General features: G+C 46.0%; 1 protein-coding gene across 4 annotated transcripts in view; it reads right to left on the bottom strand.

The window, feature by feature from the left end:
- PKD2L1 (polycystin 2 like 1, transient receptor potential cation channel) overlaps positions 1–20,007 on the bottom strand; it is a 74,945-nt gene extending 54,938 nt beyond the window's left edge. The window contains exons 1-2 of one of the 4 annotated variants that reach the window (XM_070363784.1): positions 19,263–20,007; positions 18,307–18,408 (exon numbers count right to left, since the gene is read on the bottom strand). In XM_070363784.1, coding sequence (XP_070219885.1) covers positions 18,307–18,408; positions 19,263–19,461 — 301 coding nt within the window. In that variant the 5' untranslated portion in view covers positions 19,462–20,007. Of the gene's footprint in view, positions 1–18,306; positions 18,409–19,177 lie in introns of all 4 variants that reach the window. The other 3 variants (XM_070363785.1, XM_070363786.1, XM_005892068.3) reach the window with 3 other exon arrangements.
- Positions 20,008–20,046: the final 39 nt, after the last annotated feature.

The raw sequence follows: 20,046 nt of genomic DNA, 5'->3' as shown, positions 1-20,046 counted from the left end.
TGGACTCAAGGAGGTTCATCACATGACAGGTCCCAGGCCCCAGGGAGCTTAAGGCCAGGGATATGGGACCTGTCTTGGTCACCTACCTGGCCAACGTGTTTCCCTGCTCAGTCCTGAGCACTCCCCATGGAGTATAATCTATAAGGCCCACAGTGGGCACAGGTTATGCAACAGAGCTTGAGAAATTTTCTCAAAAGCCATTCTGCATTCTTAGGATGTTAAATCTTACTCAAGAAGTTGCAAATGTGGTAATAAAGTGGGATCTCCTGATGATTTCATGACCAGCAGTTTTCCATGCCCTCCAGCTCCTACTGGCACTTGACTTTGCTCTGTTAAAAAAAAGCAACTGATTTCAGGGGAGTCCTGTGGCTCAGACTGCCTCTTATTGGCTCAGCAAAACCCAAGGGGCTTGACCTTGAAACCAAAACTCCCGGGTTTAACTCTTGGCTGAAAAACACACTGATCAGATGGTTCTGGGCAACAATAAGAGTCCCTCTGAGGCTCTGTTTACCTATCTGCAAAGTGTTGATAATAAGGCCTGTCCTGCTAAACTTAAGGATTATTTTAGAACTGAAATAGAAGTCTTTATAATCTGTGCACTATAAAGCACACAACGAATTTAATAATCCTGGCATTACATCCACCCTAGTGCAGTTCAGACACAGCAGTTCATGGTTAAGATAGACACCTTCAGCCAGGACTCTGTTGTCATTGCCCCCTGAAGGACAAGTGGGGTCCAAGAACTCTCTGTGTCCACACCCATTCCACTTCAGCTGACACCAACAGAATGGAATGCTAGCATTTCACCTCAAAAGTATTATACAAGTAGTCTTTAAATGAAAGCACCTCTTAGAAGAGTTTTATAACCACATGACAAGCCTTGTTACTCATTCCAACCAAAAGTACCTCTTCGTCATGAAGCCTCTTAGCCACTTGGAGACTTGGTCCCGTTGCTTCAGTGAGACAAAAGTTTTGGTCACACGTTCTCCTCATGCAGTCAGCAGGAAGAGGGTTACCCATGCCTGCCACCAGCGCACCCCTTTTCACAGCCTCCCCATCCCAGCCAGCTTCTCCAGGGCTTCCGGGATCTGATAGGCCCTGACAAAGAGTTCAGAGGCATCAAAGTCTACAAGATGGAATCTTGTGGTCCATCTCCTTACAAGTTTTCCTTGGAAGTTCCTCTGAGATAGGACACTTTCCATACTTTAGAAAAAGGAATTCTAGGGTGATCCACAGTCCAGTTTCTACAGGGAGAAGCAAGCTGCAAACCACCTTCTGTACTCAACATAGTGACTCAACCTTTTTCACCCCAATAGACATAAACAGTAAGAAACCTTTTATAAGTAACAGTGGCTCACTATGGCAATGATTCTCAATGGAAGACGCTGGAAATCACTTATCTATAAGAAAGAAGCCTGGTATAAGAGCTTAACCTTCACTGATACACCACCACAGTCATCTGCCTGGTAAAAATACTGACATTTGAGTAGCCCAAGATTTCAACAACAAACATACATGGTGGATCAAGCAAAGCAAGCTGAGTGAGCTAAGCCAAAGGGACTCCTCCCCTGCCTTTTCCATGTAACAAACACCACAGCACTACACCAGGGGGCCTCCACGAGCCCCAGCTTCTCCATAATACATTAACGTGAACAAGTCAGTTCAGTTGGAAGGTCCAGGTATATGAAGTCCCGTAGCAGCTGTCCCAGCCCAGACAGCAAGAAAATAGCCTCTGTCTTATTTCATCAGACACCTCACAGAGAGGCTGGACGTGACCCCCCTCTTCATTAAAAGGACCCACGTTAGCCTTTTCATCCTTTCCTTTTACCTCCCTGATTTCAGAGTCCTTCTGGAATACATTTTGCATCTTCCATCTCTCTAAAAGGAATCCTTACGAATGAGACCCTCAGCTTCCCTCCCATTTCTAAAGGATCCCCCTGGACATTGTTGTCCATCTGCCCATACCTTCTACAGAGGTTTAGACAGATGGAGGAAAGCAATCAAACCTAGGTGGTAAGAGACAGATGACACTATCTCCAAAAACAAGAGAGTTAGGACTTCCCTGGTGGACCCGTGGTTAAGACCCTGCATGCCACGCAGTTCAGCCAAAAAATAAAGAGGTTGTCACTTGACTAAGCCCTAGAAAACGGATCTGAGCTCACATGTCCTGACATAATGCATTAGCAGCTTCCTTTCTAGGCAGAGCTCCTGCTGTGGCAGGCAGGGTTCTTCAGCTGGTGCGTTAGTGGACTGTTAACCAGGCCACCTGCTGGAGGGGGTGGATTAGGGAAGGAAAGAGCTCCACCTGAGTAGGAGACATCAGGCTAGAAAGAGAGAGGAGGAGAGGAGAAAGAAAGGCATGAGAGGGCAAGGAGATGGAGGATAGAGAGGCTCGGGGAAGAGGACGTGAGAGAATGTGGTTCTTCTCCTCAGAGCCACTCACCACATTTCACATGAGGCACTTCGACTGACTGTCCCAAGCCTGGGAAGAGGCGAGACTGGAGCCCCAGGGCAGGTCCCTCGGGGTTCACTCTTCCAGCATCACCTCAGGCTCTCAGGGCAGACATTCACCATACCTCCTTGTCCCTCCCTCTGAGAGCCCCATTAGAGAAGCCACATCTTTTTCCATCCTGAGTTCTCATTCTAATCATAATTCACTCCACAGATGTTTACTGAAATAGCAAAGGTGAGCCTTAGGGCCACCTGCCCCATGAAATTTAGACTCTGGTGAGGAAGATAAACATCAAACAAATATACAGATAATTGATGGTTTATCATCATAAAAAGTACTGCAAGGGAGAAGCAACAGGTGCTTTGTGGCTCTGCAGCAGGAGATCCAACGTTCTGAGGTCAGTGAGGAATGGAATGATGATTTCTATCTCTCTGCCCGCTTCTTGTCCCTGCAGCGCACTACAGTTTCTGAGAGGCAGACATGTTTTACTGATAGTACGCATAAGGAAACAGACCAAGTTAAAAGACCAAACGAGAAGAAAGTTACAACACTGCAAGAAATATTAAAACTTGCAGTCATCTTTGTCCCTCATGGTCACTGGAATGGGAGCTGAGCTAAGCTTGAATTACTCATGCCTTAGCTTCTTTCCAAAAACAGGGAATCCAACCACTTTTTCACTCCTGAAATTGGTTATCTCTTCAAAAGCTGAAAAAGAGACAAATGAATAAAAGAGCTAGAGTAACTGGTGAAACTACAAATTGATTAAAATTTCCTGAGGTGATGGTTATAAAGCTGTATACTTATTGCCAAACTCAGTAAGTGGTACACATTAAATAAATACAGCTTTTTGTATGGCAATCACACCTCAATAAAGGTCAATCGTTTTTCAAAATTTTTTTTTAAAAACTTCCTGAACAGGAATTTAGAACCAAGAACTTTCTTTTCTTTTGTTCCACTGGCCCTGTTATCTCAAATCGAGAAATCTACCTTGGTATCTCTATCAGTGTGATTGATAACAGTTATTAATTTTTTAAAAAGCTGGAAAAGAGGAAGCCCAAATATCCAACAATAGAAAAAAGATCAAATAAATTAAGACACATTCACATTATGGATTGTTGTGCAGAAATTAGCAATATTTTTGAATAACATTTAATGTTGTAAGAAAAAGCTCATGTATGTTATGTTAAAACTTCTGGCATATACATGTACAGAATTCAAATTTTCTCTGTATATACTTAGATATATGCATCAAAAAAAAGGACTAATATTGAAAAATAAAAATATTTAGTAATGGCAGCTCTGGATGGTGTGATTATAGATGCTTATTGTTTTGCTAATTTTTTCTACAATGATTATGAGTACTTTCGTACTCGGAAAAAATAATAATTTTCCTTGCCAGGGAAATCTCATGGACAGAGAAGCCTGGCAGGCTACAGTCCATTGGGTCGCAAAGAATCGGACACGACTGAAGCGACTGAGCACAGCACAATAAGGTATCAGTTCAGTTCAGTTCAGTTCAGACGCTCAGTCGTGTCCGACTCTCTGCGACCTCATGAATTGCAGCACTCCAGGCCTCCATGTCCATCTCCAGCTCTCGGAGTTCACTCAGACTCACGTCCATCGAGTCAGTGATGCCATCCAGCCATCTCATCCTCTGTCGTCCCCTTCTCCTCCTGCCCCCAGTCCCTCCCAGCATCAAAGTCTTTTCCAATGAGTCAACTCTTCGCATGAGGTGGCCAAAGTATTGGAGCTTCAGCTTCAGCATCAGTCCTTCTAGTTACCACTGAACCACAATGTCAGATACTTTACTGTGTATTAATATGATCTCAGTTAACTCTCATACAATTAGCTTTTCATTATCTCTATTTTACAGGTGGAAGAAAACCGAGGATCAGAGAGAGAACTTAACGGTGGCGTCAGGCTTCCAAATGGGGTCTGATGACAGTGGTAATGACTTCCTGCATGTCACCCTGCAGGGGCAGCAGTGTGTACGAAGCCAGGCAGGTGGGAAGTTGAAAGTAAGTCTCTTTTGGAAGAACAAGCCCACTTTGGCTGGAGTATAGAAATGGAGCCTGGAAAGAGGGCTGGGAGAAAATATGGAAGGCCTCATATACCAGCCATTTTATTTATTAGGCAACAGAAAGACAAACAAAGCATCTGAACAGAGTAACTACATTAAAGCTATATTTTATGGAAAACAGTCTGACAACAGGATAGGTTGGTTTGGGGAGAGACTGGAAGCAAGCAAATCAGTTGGAAAATTACTGTGTTAGCTCAGGGACAGATAATGAAAGTATGAATTTCATTCGGTGAAATAAGATTAGAAAGGAAAGGAAAGATTTATGAGAAGTCTCTTAGGTGGCATCTGCTGGGATTACAATGCACCTGAAGGAATGTGAGGTACAAGGGAGAGAAATCAGAGGCAGATCTAAGGTCTCAAACCCGGACAGCTGGAAGAGTGGTGATGTTATTACAAGGTGGGTAGGGAGATGGAGCAAAAGAGGAGTGAGTTTCAGTAGGAAGGTGATGAATTTGGCTTTAAGCATATTTGAGCCTAGTGTTGAGATGACGAAATATGAGAGGCTGTTGAACAATTTGGGCTGAAGTTTAAGAGGGCAATAAAGACTACAGACAGTAATATGGGGATTGTGTGGCTAGAAGTTTATTGGAGCCACAGGAACAGTTAAGATTGCCAAAGGATTAGACTGAATAAAGAAAGAAAAGAACTTGAGTTGGAGGATGGAAGAGGAGCCAAAAGGGAGAAAGAGTCATTAGAGACAGGAGGAGGACCAGAGATTTTCAAGACACGAAAGTCAGAGGAGGAGTGTTTGAAGAAGTGGGCGCTGATGGATGGTATCAAATGGTGTTAAAAGGTCAAGAATTCCGATAAAAGCTTCTGGATGTTTAGACTAGAATCTCTCAGGAGACCTTGAAAAGTGAGGAGGCTAGAGATGCCTGATTTGGAGGAGCAGGGGTGGAAAGGTTAAAGAGTGGGTGGCAAGGCAATGAATGAAGTGGCTCCATTTAACTGCACATGTAAATTTACTAAGTATTTGAGTGCCTGCTGGGTGAGCTTCTTGCACATCTGCTTGGGGATGTCCCAAGAAACCGAAGGAAATGGCAACCCACTCCAGTGTTCGTGCCTGGAGAATCCCAGGGATGGCGGAGCCTGGTGGGCTGCCGTCTATGGGGTTGCCATGGACAACGACTAATCGACTTAGCAGCAGCAGCAAGAAACCAAAACCAACCATCCTCATCTTCATGTTCTAAAAGCTTCAGTTCATAATATCTGAAACAAACCCAACATTGTAAATCAACTATCCTCCAAATTAAAATTAAAATTCTTCTATTTTTTCCTTTTAAAAATAAAAATTATTTTAAATAAAATAGAAGTTTCAGTTCATTCCAACGCCTCTTCTGGTGCTGAATTTTAAAAACAGCTTTATTGAGATATAATTCACAGATCATACAGTTTACCCATTTAAGTATACAAGCTAGTGATTTTTAGTATCTATACAGATGTCCAACCGTGGTGCTGACTTTAAAGGATAAACATTTGAATCTGGAATTCAATTCTTATAATTTATGCTGTAAATGAGGGAGCCGCTGCTGCTGCTAAGTCGCTTCAGTCGTGTCCAACTCTGTGCGACCCCATAGACGGCAGCCCACCAGGCTCCCTCGTCCCTGGGATTCTCCAGGCAAGAACACTGGAGTGGGTTGCCATTTCCTTCTCCAATGCATGAAAGTGAAAAGTGAAAGTGAAGTCGCTCACTTGTGTCCGACTTTTAGCGACCCCATGGACTGCAGCCTACCAGGCTCCTCCATCCATGGGATTTTCCAGTTAAGAGTACTGGAATGGGGTGCCTTTGCCTTCTCCGAAATGAGGGAGAGGGGATCCCAAGGCCCAGAATAGATTCTTCACTCCCACCTTCTTGAGCAGAATCACAGAGCAGAGTGGGAAGGCACAATGGTGCTTTGCCTAAAATGTCCACCAGGTGGTAGCAGTACCCTTGCCCAGTTTGAAAGGCTGTGTACTCAGAGAGTCTCCAACCTAGGGACTGTTTCTCTCCTGCTCCTTCCTGTTACTTATTCTTTTCTGCTTGGTAACTCTGCTAACAAGTCCTAACCCACGGGGATTTATCATTCTGGAGGCATGGTAGCTTTTTGTGTTAATCTGTGTCCTCTGAGAAGCAGAAGCCAAGAATAAAGCTTGTGAGGGGTTTTAGTGTGGGAAACACTTGCAAGTGAAAGTAGGGAGTGCGCCTAGAAATGCTAGGAGAGTTGTCAGACTAGAATGTCAGTCTGACCCCAAATGAAGAAGAGAGAGTAGGAAAGTTGGTGTGGAGCCTCCTGCAGTATAGTTAGTCTCAGAAACGTTGGCCAAGACCTTCAGGGAGCCCAAACAAACCACCAGGAGAATTCTGTGTCTTCCAGGAAGAAGCCTGCCTTAGTATCCCTGCTAAGCTCGATTATTGGCTGGGCTGCTCACCTATAAGTGCCCCAGGTGGAGGCTCTTGGTCAATTATCCCACCAGTAGATGGAAATCTGTAAGGCCTGTTTTCATGGCCTCCACACCTTCTTTTGGAAAAGGAACAGCCTCGGCCCTCAGGTACAAAATGAAGCAGGGCAAAGGCTAAGAGAATTCTGCCAAGAGAACACACTGGTTATAGCAAACACTCTCTTCCAACAACACAAGAGATGACTCTACACATGGACATTGTCAGATGGTCAATACTGAAATCCGACTGAATATATTCTTTGCAGCCAAAGATGGATAAACTCTATACAGTTAGCAAAAACAAGACCTGGAGCTGACTGTGGCTTAGGTAATGAGCTCCTTATTGCAAAATTCAGGCTTAAATTGAAGAAAGTAGGGTAAAACACTACATCATTCAGGTATGACCTAAATCAAATCCCTCATGATTATAGAGTGGAGGTGATGAATAGATTCAAGGGGATTAGATCTGGTAGACAGACTCCCTGAAGAACTATGGGCAGAGGTTCATAACATTGTACAGGAGGGGGTGACCAAAACTACCCCCAAGGGAAAAAAATGCAAGAAGGCAAAATGGTTGTCTGAGGAGGCCTTACCAATAGCTGAGAAAAGAAGAGACGCGAAAGGCAAAGGAGAAAGGGAAAGATATATCCAACTGAATGCAGAGTTCCAGAGAATATCAGGGAGAAATAAAAAAGCCTTAAGTGAACGATGCAAAGAAATATAGTAAAACAATAGAATAGGAAAAACTGGAGATCTCTTCAAGAAAATCAGAGATGCCAAGGGAACATTTCATGCAAAGATGGACATAATAAAGGACAGAAATGGCAAGAAGAGAACAGAAGCAGAAGAAATTAAGAAGAGGTGGCAAGAATACACAGAAGAACTATACAAAAAAAATATTAATGATCCAGATAACCATGATGGTGTCGTCATTCACCTAGAGCCAGATATCCTGGAGTGTGAAGTCAAGTGGGCCTTAGGAAGCATTACCACAAACAAAGCTAGTGGAGGTGATGGAATTCCAGCTGAGCTATGTCAAATCCTAAAAGATGATGCTGTTAAAGTGCTGCACTTAATATGCCAGGAAACTTGGAAAACTCAGCAGTGGCCACAGAACTGGAAAAGATCAGTTTTCATTCCAATTCCAAAGAGAGGCAATGCCAAAGAATGTTCAAACTATAGGACACCTGCACTCATTTCACATGCTACCAAGGTAATGTTTAAAATCCTTCAAGCGAGGTTTCAACAGTATGTGAACTGAGAACTTCCAGATGTACAAGCTGGATTTATAAAAGGCAGAGAAACAAACCTGAGATCAAATTGCCAACATTCATTGGATCATTAAAAAAGCAAGAGAATTCCAGAAAAACATCTTCTTCATTGACTACATGAAAGTCTTTGACTGTATGGATCACAACAAACTGTAGAAAATTCTTAAAGAAATGGGAATACCAGACCACCTTACCTGTCTCCTAAGAAACCTGTATGCAGGTCAAGAAGCAACAATTAGAACCTGACATTGAACAACAGACTGGTTCCACGTTGGCAAAGTAGAACACCAAGGTTGTATATTGTCACCCTGCTTATTTAAATTCTATGCAGAATTCAACATGCAAAATGCGGGCTGGATGAATCCCAAACTGGAATTAAGATTGCCAGGAGAAATATTAACAATCTCAGATATGCAGATGATACCACTCTAACAGCAGAAAGCCAAGAGGAAGTAAAGAGCCTCTTGATGAAGGTAAAAAGAGGTGAGTGAAAAAACTGACTTAAAACTCAACATTCAAAAAACTAAGATCATGGCATCCAGTCCCATCACTTCATGGCAAATAGAAGGGGAAAAAGTGGAAACAGTGGCAGATTTTATTTTCTTGGGCTCCAAAATCACTGCAGATGGTGATTGCAGCCATGAAATTAAAAGATGCTTACTCCTTGGAAGGAAAACTATGACCAACCTAGACAGCATATTAAAAAGCAGAGATATCACTTTGTCACCAAAGTCAGTCTAGTCAAAGCTATGGTTTTTCCATTAGTCATGTATGGATGTGAGAGTTGAACCATAAAGAAGGCTGAGTACCGAAGAACTGATGCTATTCAATTGTGGTGCTTGAGAAGACTCTTGAGAGTCTCATGGACAGCTAGGAGACCAAACCAGTCAATCCTAAAGGAAATCAACCCTGAATATTCATTAGAAAGACTGATGTTGAAGGTGAAGCTCCAATATTTTGGCCACCTGATGCAAAGAGCTGACTTATGGGAAAAGACCCTGATGCTGGGAAAGATTGAAGGCAGGAGGAGAAGGGGACGACAGAGGATGAGATGGTTGGATGGCATCACCGACTCAATGGATATGAGTTTAAGCAAACTCCAGGAGATAGTGAAAGACAGGGAAACCTGGTGTGTTGCAATCCATGGGGTCGCAAATTGTCGCAACTTAGAGACTGAACAACAGCCCCCAGTAGTCTCCACCAAGGGCCATCTGTGTTCCCCACCTCTGAGGGGGGCAGTTCAATCCCCACTTCACACCTCTTGTGCTGACTTCACGCCCCACTCCCCAACCCCTCCCCCAGTGACCATCTCCTCCCACGTGCTGCATGCTGCATCCAATTCTCCACTTTCCTGGATGAATCCAAGTACTATACCCTCCCAAGAAAGCCCTACCTTTTCGAGGCCCCTGCCTTTGGCACCTTCTTGCTTATAAGCTCTCGAAAACTGAAGGAGGTAATGGGATTAACTGGGTATTGGCTTCAGCCCTGACCCACAGGCCCAGGTGCCAGTCTGGCCCAGCAGGAGACAGGTTGACCAGCAAGGATTCTACAAGAACATGTCTGGGCCAGGTCACATTGCAAACGCAGAGTGCCTTATGGAAATGGGAGGAAGTAACTTGGGAGTTTAAAAGGGAATCCAGGCAACCCCAGGCATGGGAGCAGCAGAGAATGGCCTGGCAATCTACCCCAATTGCATCATTTACACCTAGATGACAAAGAGGAAGCTGAGGGCAAGTGTGGGATTTCCCCTTTTTCCTCTTGGGCAGAGAGAGATGGAGAAGAAAGGTGGAGATGGGGAATGAAATGAAAGGAAGACACCTCCAGGTGATGTGGAAGGTGGTGGTGGTGGGGTGGGCTTCCAGACTGTAACCTGCCCAGGGGCCCGGACCTTAGTTTCAGGGTTGATGGAACCAGGATGGGGGCAATGGGACTAGCAAGACTCCTTTCCACTCCCCACTCAGCACATTTGTTCCATGCTTGGAATGAACTCCTTGCTAGACAAATCTATGAAGTATCTACCCACCCCTAGGCAAAGGGAACTGATATGTCCCCCCCACATTACCCCTACCCTAATAGCCCCAGACTGATACAGCTTTCTGAGCCTTGTAACATAGTCTAACTATATCAATAAATATTAGTAGTTTGTCAAAGCACCCAGGCCAGTGCACAGGAATAGACACTCAAAAAATTGCTAAATGAGTTTGTCTCAGGCCCATTCTCTCCTCTAACCAGTTCTGGGGGCGCTTCGGGTAGGAGCCTCCCCTGAACCCATTCCCCATTTAACATGGTACGTTTATACCCTGCTGTCATTAGATGTTATCCTGCCCAGCTGGCTACTGGACTTTGTCCTGTTTCCTTTGGAAAGCTGTGAGCTCCCCGGGGGCAGCTTCGGAGCCTTGGCTGCATTCTCCATCACCTCCCCGCTGCCCACCACCACCCCTGCACAAAAGAGAACTAAGAGTCCACGGAGCACTGTGAAGGCTCAGTCAACACGCAATCCTCAGGTGGATACACTGGCTCAGAGGGAGTGGCTGCGGGGAGGAGGCACCAAGGGAAGCCTGACTTGGGACACAGACAGCTGCCCTCTGGCCCGTGCAGCCCTGCTGTACCCGGTTCAACTGCTGTGTCAGTGCAAAGCGGGGTGACATCAGCTGTGGAAGAGGTTACTATCAGGCAAAGGGAAGGGCAGGGGAGAGCAGGCCAACTGCCTGTGGAGGCCAGAGGCTGGATCAGCTGGGGAGAGGGTGCCTCATGGGGGCTGGGTTCGGGTAGGGGCCTGCAGGGAACAACAAGGAGGGAGGGAGAGATGCAAAAGAGAGGTGCTGAGGGCATGGAATGGTTAAGGCCTCTAACCTTCCACCTGTAGGACAGAGGGAACACTGATTTGGAATTCTGGAAGACAATGAGACTCCCCTTAGCCACTATACGAAGCAAGCAGGGCACACCTCTCTCTGACCACAAAAGCAAGGCTGGGGCATGCCCTCTCTTCTCCATTCAGCTCAGAACAGAGTCAGGGCAAGAAAGGCTTTCCTTCCAGCTCAGGTATTTGTTATTGGAGACCCTGGGCCTGTCCTTCTTTCTGCCCACCACAGATGAAATGCTCAGGTATGGGACACCTTCCCTGGCTGGGGTAAGAGCCCTGGTGAAAAGTCAGGCCACCACAGAAACTGCCAGCCTGGCCCCAGTCCCATGATCTGTCCCTGGGTGTCACCTCCCCAGGGTGTCAGTGAGATCACCAGCCTGGACCTGGTCCTAATAAGACCTTTGTCCCCAAGTCTCGCATGCACAGACTGTTAGCCCCTGGTCCCACACTCTTCCCATTAACTGCGCCCAGTAGCATTCACTCTGATCTGCAGACATAGGCCCAGTCCCCAGAGACAGGTAGGAATTACTTGGTAGAGGTGCCAGACCTGCCCCACCCACTGGGGACACACAGCGGCACGTGGCTGTATGTGCGTTCACACAGGCACGCACACACACACACTGCTGTTCTAGGCCTGACAGGGCACAATCTGGGGAAGGAGGGATCCGGCGAGGTAGACCACGCAGTCAAACGGGGAGCTGGCTGGAAAAGTGCCCCAACCTCTCCTCAACTAGGGTCACACAGCACAAGACCTCACACCATCTCTCTGGCCTGGGTCCTTGGAGGAGTGTGTTTCAGGTCCTAATCAGCAGAGTGTCAGTTTTGTGTCTCTCTTCCTCTTCTGAGCCTCTAAACTTGTCAACTGCCCTTCTCCACATCCATCCCAGTGGTACCTTGAGACTCAACACTGCCACCTCCTCCAGGAAGTCTCCCTTGATTCTCCCAAGCTGGTCTGGTATGTGCCTCTCCCTGGAGTCCATAGCACCCTGTGCTAAACACCATCACCCAGAGTTATAAGGATCTCCACTATTATGGTGAGTTGTCCAAGGTCAGGATCTCTTTATAACTTAAGCACTTACCACTGTGCCTGGGACCATGTGGCACTCCATACTCACTGAATGAGAGAGCTGATATATTTATGGAAGTGCAGGGTCTCTACCCCTTGTTTTACTCAATCTCCCCTAGAAGCCAGTGGGTGCCCAGAATACAGACCAGCCTGGTCCCCACTCCTCTGGGCAGGAGCACCGATGCTAGCTCTCCTGGCTGTCTGCTGTCTGTGACTCAGCTTGGACCATGAGACAGGAAGGAGCCCATAGCCCATGAGGGTCCTGCCTCTTGTCTCTGCACAGAGAACAGGCCGGGGACAACCCAAGGCCAGATGTGGGTGCTGACTTCCAGCTGTTCTCCACATTGCCAAGTCCCACGGAAAATCTTGAGGTCAGGAGGGTGATGACAGTCTGTACAGCTCTGGCCTCTTGCCCTGATGTCACAAGGCCATGGGCAGTATGGAAGGACAGTGACGTGGGGCTGGCTAGATCACACCTTGTCTCAATGTGCTTGTTTGAGCAAGCAGACACTTTAATCTCAGGATCTGAGGGGCTGAAGAGAAGCCTTGGGTACCTGTCAGTCATGGGGGAGGAAATGAGTCTAATTACTATCACCATCGGGTAGGACGTTAGGTCAAGGAAATGAATTCTCTCTACTTGTGCGTGTGTGTGCTGTCGTGTGCGACTCTTTGTGACCCCATGGACTGGAGCCCTCCAGGCTCCTCTGTGCATGGGATTCTCCAGGCAAGAATACCGGAGTGGGTTGCCACTGGGTGCCATTTCCTCCTCCAGGGGATCTTCCTGATGCAGGGAATAAACTTGTGTCTCCTGCATCGGCAGGTGGATTCTTTACCATTAGTGCCACCTGGGAAGCCCTTCTCTTCACTTATGTACATCCAAAGTTTGGCTTAGATCTGTGGGAAAGCAGGAGGAAGAAGGAAGTAAGGAATAACAGATCGGGGGGATTTGGGGCAGGAGACAGGCCTGAGGTCCCTGAGCACCTATGAGGGTCGCAGCCAGTCCTTCTGTAAACCTAGCCTCCCCAGGTTCAGATATTATCGATGTTACTGGCTTCTCCATACAGGGAGCCCCGAGGGCAAAAGGAAGAGATTGTCGAGTGGGTTGTCCAGGTCGCATGAAGATCTGTGAACATACTCCCCCACCCCCATTTGACATTTGACTGGGACAGTCACAGATCCTCAAGGGAAGTGTTACCCGAGGACCAGCCCCCACCACTAGGCTGCCACTCCATCTCCCTCTTTCCTTTTGCAGCCTAATGTGCCATGATCCCAGACATGTGTCCTCAAGCCCTGTCTTCCTAAACAACTCAAGGGAAGGGAAAAGGGAGACCCAAACTGTCCAGTACGGGGGCCTTTCTGTGACTCAAGCAAGTATTCATGAGAATCATGTGATTTCCTGGGATACAGGTCACATGTGTACAGAAAGCCACTCACATGGGCCCTCATCCTTTCCCCAAACCCCTGGAAGACCAGAGCTAGGTATTTATTAACTTCCCTCCTATGAGAGAAGTATATGATAACTGAAGACGGCTTGCCTCCATTTTGCAGAGGAGAAACTGAGGGACAAAGCGTTAAAAGAGCAAGTTGGAGATGAAGCTGGGACCAGAGTTGGAAGTGAAAGGAACCGGTTCTGGAATCTTGCTATTTTCCATATTCTTAAGTGTCGGCTTATTTCCCAAACGGGGTTGTCTACTGTGTCACCCCACTGCCTACTACACAAAGGGAAAGAAAGCTGAAACCTACTATGCTGTGATGTGGTCAGCTACAACGCAACAGGGAGCCAGTATCCTAACACCCAGGACGCCAGGGTCTTCAGAACAAGGATTCTGGAGGCTTCACCCTGGATCCAGAAAGCAGAGAGACACTCATAAACCGACTCAATCACTGGCATGCAACGTACAGCCCCTACATTTCAAAACCTTTGCCCTGGCCACGTAGAATCCACAAAGGGACTGTCCTGACAATGTGGCAGCTGGTTCTGTAGCCAAGAATGACTCACAGTCACAGGGGGTGAAAAATGGAGAAGGAACCTTGCCTCACAAGTCTGCTTCTTCCTGAAAGTTTGGGCTTGGGCCACTCTCCCCACCCCAACACCTGAAGGACTCCCCTTCCAGGAGGATCATGGCCTCCTACGGAAGCCTACTGGCCTCCCACTGGGCTGCTTAGCGTGGGACACCCAAAGCCAGGCTTGGAGAGGCCAGGTCACTAAAGATAGGCCTTCACACAAGGGGAAGACCTGATGCCAGGCTGAGAAGCACCTCTATGTCCCAGAAGTATCTCTCTCTCTCCTGATAGTGACCTGCTTGCCTGTGTGGGGTCATATTCTTTCTTGTCATGTGGGTGGGGAAAATCTTTGCCTTCTCAGCTGTGGGAAGAGGTGGGAAAGTCCTCTGAACTGTCCTCCCTTTTCTTAAGAATCCCTGTAAGTCAGAGGTCAGGTAAATGCAGGAGCACAAGTATAGGGGAGAGTTCAGCTGCCAGCTCCTGAAGGGAAGTAAAATGAGAGAAGAGCAAGGCCACAAAACCTCCTCACCTCTAGCAGAGGTCAAGAAAGGACAGAGGCCAGGTGAAGAGACTCAGCAGTTCTGGCGAGTTCTGCCCGTAGGCTGTCCCTTGCAACTACCTGCAGCCTAGAAATGAACCTCACCCAGTAGTGATCGTCTACTCTGGGTCCAGCTCAGAAACACTCAGGACAGCAAGTCCTGAGTACACATTTGTATCCCAAAGGGGAGCCAGAAAAGTCATAGCTAAGTGGGAACCCAGTCCAGAAATAGGCACAAATATTGAAGCAGCAGACTATTAGGGCCAGCAAACTGTAATTTAAAAAAAAAAAAAAAAAGACATGAGCTTTGGGCTCCTCTTGAGCACAGATCATGCCCAGAATCTCCAAAGTTTCTGCATTTCATAGAACAATTTGCTCTAAATTCCCTTATTCTTTCCCCCCCTCTGCACTTGCTATTAAATATATGTTAATTGTCTCTCCCATCAGAATGTAAACTCCATGAAGGCAAGAATGGGGAGCTTTATCACCAGTGTTTCCAACTCCTAGAACAGAGCCTGCTGTAGAGTAGGGGTTCAATGAATATTTTATTGCCTTCTCACACTACACATTAGTTTTTCCTCTTACTAGACTTCATAAAAAGGAAATCAGTCACTATGTTACTTTTGGTGTCTAGCTTTTGGTGAGCATGTTTTTTTTAAAGAATCATCCATGTTGTTGCATGTGTTTATAGTTCATTCTTTTCATACACTGTTTATCCATTCTCCTCCTGGAGCAACTTTGGGGATGTTTCCCATTTGAGGCTATAATGTATGAAGCTATAATGAATTTTCTTGTACGAGTCTTTTTGTGGACATATGTTTTCATTTCACTTGAGGACAGTTCCAGGAGTGGAATTACTGGATCTTCGGATGGGAGTATTCAGAATTTTAAGAAACTGCCAAACTGTTTTCAAAGTATTTGTACTGTTTCATGCTTCCACCAGCAATGTTTGAGGGTTTCAGAGATTTCACATGGTCACCAACATTTAGCGTGTTCTCAGCCCTTATAGGGATTCCCTGGTTGCTCAGTGGTAAAGAATCCGCCTGCCAAAGCAGGAGACAAGGGTTTGATCCCTGGGTCTGGAAGATCCTGTGGAGAAGGAAATGACAACCCACTCCAGTATTCTTGCTTGGGAAATCCCATGGACAGAGGACCCTGGTGGGTTGTACCCCATGGATCACAAGGAGTCAGACTCAGCTTAGTTACCAAATGACAGCAACAAATTTACTTTATTGTTTATTTACAATAAATTTCCTTATTAAGTTTATTTACAACAACATAAATTACTTTATGTTTCTACAGATCTCACTATTCTGGACAGTTCATATATGTGGTATCATGTGGCTCTTTGTTGAGTGGTTTCTTGCCCTTAGCATATTTTCAAGATTCATTTATGTCATGGTATGTACCAGTACTTCATTCTTTTTTTTTAAATGCTGAATAATATTCCTCTGTAAAACATTCTGCCTCTTATTTATCCATTAGTCAGTCAATGGGTGTTTAGGTTGTCTCCATTTTTTTTTTTTTTGGCTGTTATGAATATCTGTATAGACGTTTATCTGTGCACATATATTTTTATTTATCTTGGGGATATACCTGGGAGTGAAATTCTGGACCATATGGTAACTCCATGTTTAATCTTTTGAGGAGCTACCAAACTTTTTCAAAAGTGGCTGCACCATTTTCCATTACCGATAGCAAGGCTTCAATGTACCCATATCCTCACCACTTTTTATGTTTCATTGAATATAGCCATCCTAATGGGCATCAAGTATCTCATCTTGGTTTTGACATGCATTTTGCTAGTGGCTACCAATGCTGAGCAACTTTTCCTATGCTTATAGGTCATTTGCGATTCTTTGGAGCAGTACCTATTTTTAATGGGGTTTTTATTACCGAGTTGTAAGAGTTACTAGTACGTTCTAGATATGAATTCCTTTTCTGATATATGATATGCAAACATTTTCTCCCATTCTGTGGGTTGTGATTTCACTTTCTGGATAATAAGCCCTGAAGTATAAAAGGCTTAATTTTGATGAAGTTCCATTTGTCTATTTTTTTCCTTTGTTGCCTATGCTTTAGGTGTCATATCTAAGACTAGTGCTTTCAGCAATTTTTCATGTGTTTATTGGCTATTTTTATACCTCCTTTTGTGAAATCTTATATCAGTTTTCTGAGTTATCTTTTTATGTGCTGTGATATATGTTCTCATTCACTGTCTTATCCGTTTGTTTTCTTAATAGTTCCTTTTGGTATCAGAAAATGTTAACTTTCTTGAGTCTATTTTATCCATTTCCCCACCCCATGGTTCTTGCTTTTTTGTATCCTGTCCAAACAACCTTTGCCTACCTCAAGGTCACAAACATCTTTTCCTCTGTTCTATATAGAAACTTTATAGTTGTAGGTTTACATTTAGCTCTCAAATTAATTTTTTGTGTGTGTGGAATGAGCTAGAGGTTGAGGTTCATTTAACCTATATGGTTATCCAGTTGTCCCAGCAATACTTGTTAAAAGAGACTTTCCCTCTCACATTGTACTGACCTGGGACCATTGTAAAAAGTCAGTTAACATGTGTTGGTGGGTTTCTAAAATTTCTAATTTGTTTCATTGACCTATTTGTCTCTATTTTCCTAATACCACACTCTCTTGAATACTCTAGGCTTATGGTAAGTCCTAATTAAAATATTTTTACTCCTTCAACTTTGTTCTTTTTCTCCAAGATAATTTTTGGCTACTCTTGACCCTTTGCGTTTCCACTTAAATTTTAGAGTCAGCTTGTCTATTTCCTCAAAGAAATCTGTTGGATTTTTATAGGGATTAAATTAATCCATAGATCAACATCAGTCCAGAAACTGCCATGGTACCCGGCACCCCTTTTCACAAAGCAAGATTTATAGGTCCAGTCTTCACCTCCCAAGCATATTTTGTGCTTTCTTATTATGCATTAAAACACCTATCATCTTAATCAATGTATACATGCAATTGAATACAAATATTGATCATATACTTATTTATAACTTCTAATTTGCCACTGACCTAATACTTCTTGATATCAAAGTTCATGCTGGGATTTCCCTGCCAGTACAGTGGTTAAGACTGCACTTCCAATGTAGGGGGCATGTCTGATCCCTGGTCAGGGCACTAAGGTCCCTTATGACCGAAAAAAAAAAAAAAAAAAAGCTCATGCTTTCCTCATAATATTACTCCTACCACATAGCCACATTTCATGGGTTGTGGCAAGCTACTTTTAAAGTAGTGAGAGTTTTAAAGTAGTGGGTGACACATTCATAGCCATGTGATATGCCCCAGATGTACTTCAGGGAGGAAGCCCAAGCTAGGGAACCATTCACCTTTCTACTATAGGTATCAACAGTGAGATGGGCTCTGGCCATTCCTCTCCTCCCCCAAAACTCTCTCCTTATCCAGACCTTCCATAAACTCCTAGAGATTCCCCCACAGGGTAGCATCTTGTCTTTAGAGAGGAATAAAACATTCCTGATTCTCCATTTATGTCTTGGCAGGCCCCCTTTCCTTTCTCTTGCAGAAAATGAATGACCTAGCACCTAGCTTACATAGTAATGGCAGCATTAAGTGATACCAGCAGTCATACCTACCTGAGTCTAAGTGAGGAGGAGGGCAGTTTCTAGAGAACTCTGATGTTTCAGGCTCGTTCCCTGATGAAGTCCAGGGTGTGGAGGAAATAGGCTCAGACATACCTAGTCAGTTAAAGGGAAAGAAATTTGGTCTCAGTGGTAGAGCCACTTTTGGCCACAATTGAGGGTACACCCTCAAAGCAACCCTGACTCTTCTGCCTTGAAGAATAGCTCTATAGATGGCAGAGGAATTAAGCCAATTAGACATTGCAGGAGAGCCTGGAGAGGAGCAACACCTGCCCAGACTTCTCTCCCACATACATGCTGAGGGCTTCTGAGCCGTGATGAGACAGCTGTCTGTATCTAAAAACATCTAGTCTCATTCAAAACTTTTGCACTGGACAGTGAGTCAGGACTGGAATGGAGTTGGATGGTGACCGGCCAGGAGGCTGGCCAGACCGCAAGACCTGTGGCCTTCTAGGGAGCTCCTTAATCATTCTCCCAGGCAATCCCAGGTGCCTCTCTTCCAGAAGCTAGTTGTTGGCACAAAACTCCTCACTTTCTTCTCTTCCCAAATGGATGGTATTTGGGGAGACAGGGGTGTGGTTGGAGCCCGGGAGAATGCACAGCCTGCCTGGTTCCCAGCTTATCCCCATGGTAAGGCTCCCACAGCCCCCGGAAAAGGCAAGACTGTGAGCCACAACAGTGAGGTCAGAACATCTCAGGGACCAGGGATTCTGAGCAGGGATTAAGACCTGGGCTCCATCATTACATTTCTGGACTCAGCTACTAGCTCCATCATTGATTGGCTGCTGTGACCATAAAGCAAGTTATTTAATTTCTCCATAGCTCACTTCTCTCATCTTTTAAAAGGGAATAAATGACTACCTACCTCACAGGGCCACAAGTAAGTATCAAATGAAATGATTCTTGTGGATTGGCTTGCAATACCTTTTGGCTACTCTTGCTGCACTTACAAGTACTTTCTCCTGCTTCTGAGTGAAAGCACGTCTGTCCTTTCTCCACGAAATGGCCTTTCCCAACGAAGGCAATTCCAAAACAACGACCCGACGTTCTAATCTCCAAAACATCCCGCACACCTTCTGTTGGCATGGGCACAGGGATAGCACAGCTCACTGGTGCCTGGCGGTGAACATTTCCTTTCGGCGTGACCATTGGCTGAACCTCTTACGCGCGTGCAGATCTACACATCAGTGCATCTACTTGTGTGTGCGCGGCCTCCAGCTCGCCTGCAGGAGGGGAGACCCGCAAACCTGTTCAGCAGTCCCGGGTTAGCGCTGCGCCGCTGGTGGGCGGGGCGGGGCCATTGTTCCGCGGCGGACCGAACCGTCCCCCGCCCCCTACCCCGCATCCCCGGCGCGCTCGGCACAGAGGGAGGCGGGGCTTGGCCGGGAGCGCGGCCCCGGGCCCGGGTTTGAGGACACGTCTCCCCTCCTACGCGTCTAGACGAGCGGGAAGGCTGGGGTGGAGTTGTGTGGAGTGGTCGCCCTCGTGGTTTCCCCACTCTTTCCCAGGAAACTTCCCCAGTGCCCATCCATTTGCGAATTGCCCGGGGCCAGTCCTGGGCTGGCACGCATCCCCGCGCCACTCCCCGACTGGGTCCTCTCCCTCTCCCCCAGCGCCTCAGAGGCGGCAGGGTGCCCGGTAGAGGCCCAGCGGCCGATGTAAGAGAAGCCGAGGAGAAAGGGAGGGGAGGGGTAGTGAGGAGCTCGCGGCAGAGGGAACAGCAGATTGCGCCGA

The sequence above is a fragment of the Bos mutus genome, chromosome 26 (genome assembly GCF_027580195.1).
Source record: "Bos mutus isolate GX-2022 chromosome 26, NWIPB_WYAK_1.1, whole genome shotgun sequence".
In the NCBI taxonomy this organism is placed as follows: domain Eukaryota; kingdom Metazoa; phylum Chordata; class Mammalia; order Artiodactyla; family Bovidae; genus Bos; species Bos mutus.
The sequence above is the reverse complement of the archived record's forward strand: the minus strand, read 5'-3'. Positions and strand labels throughout refer to the sequence as shown.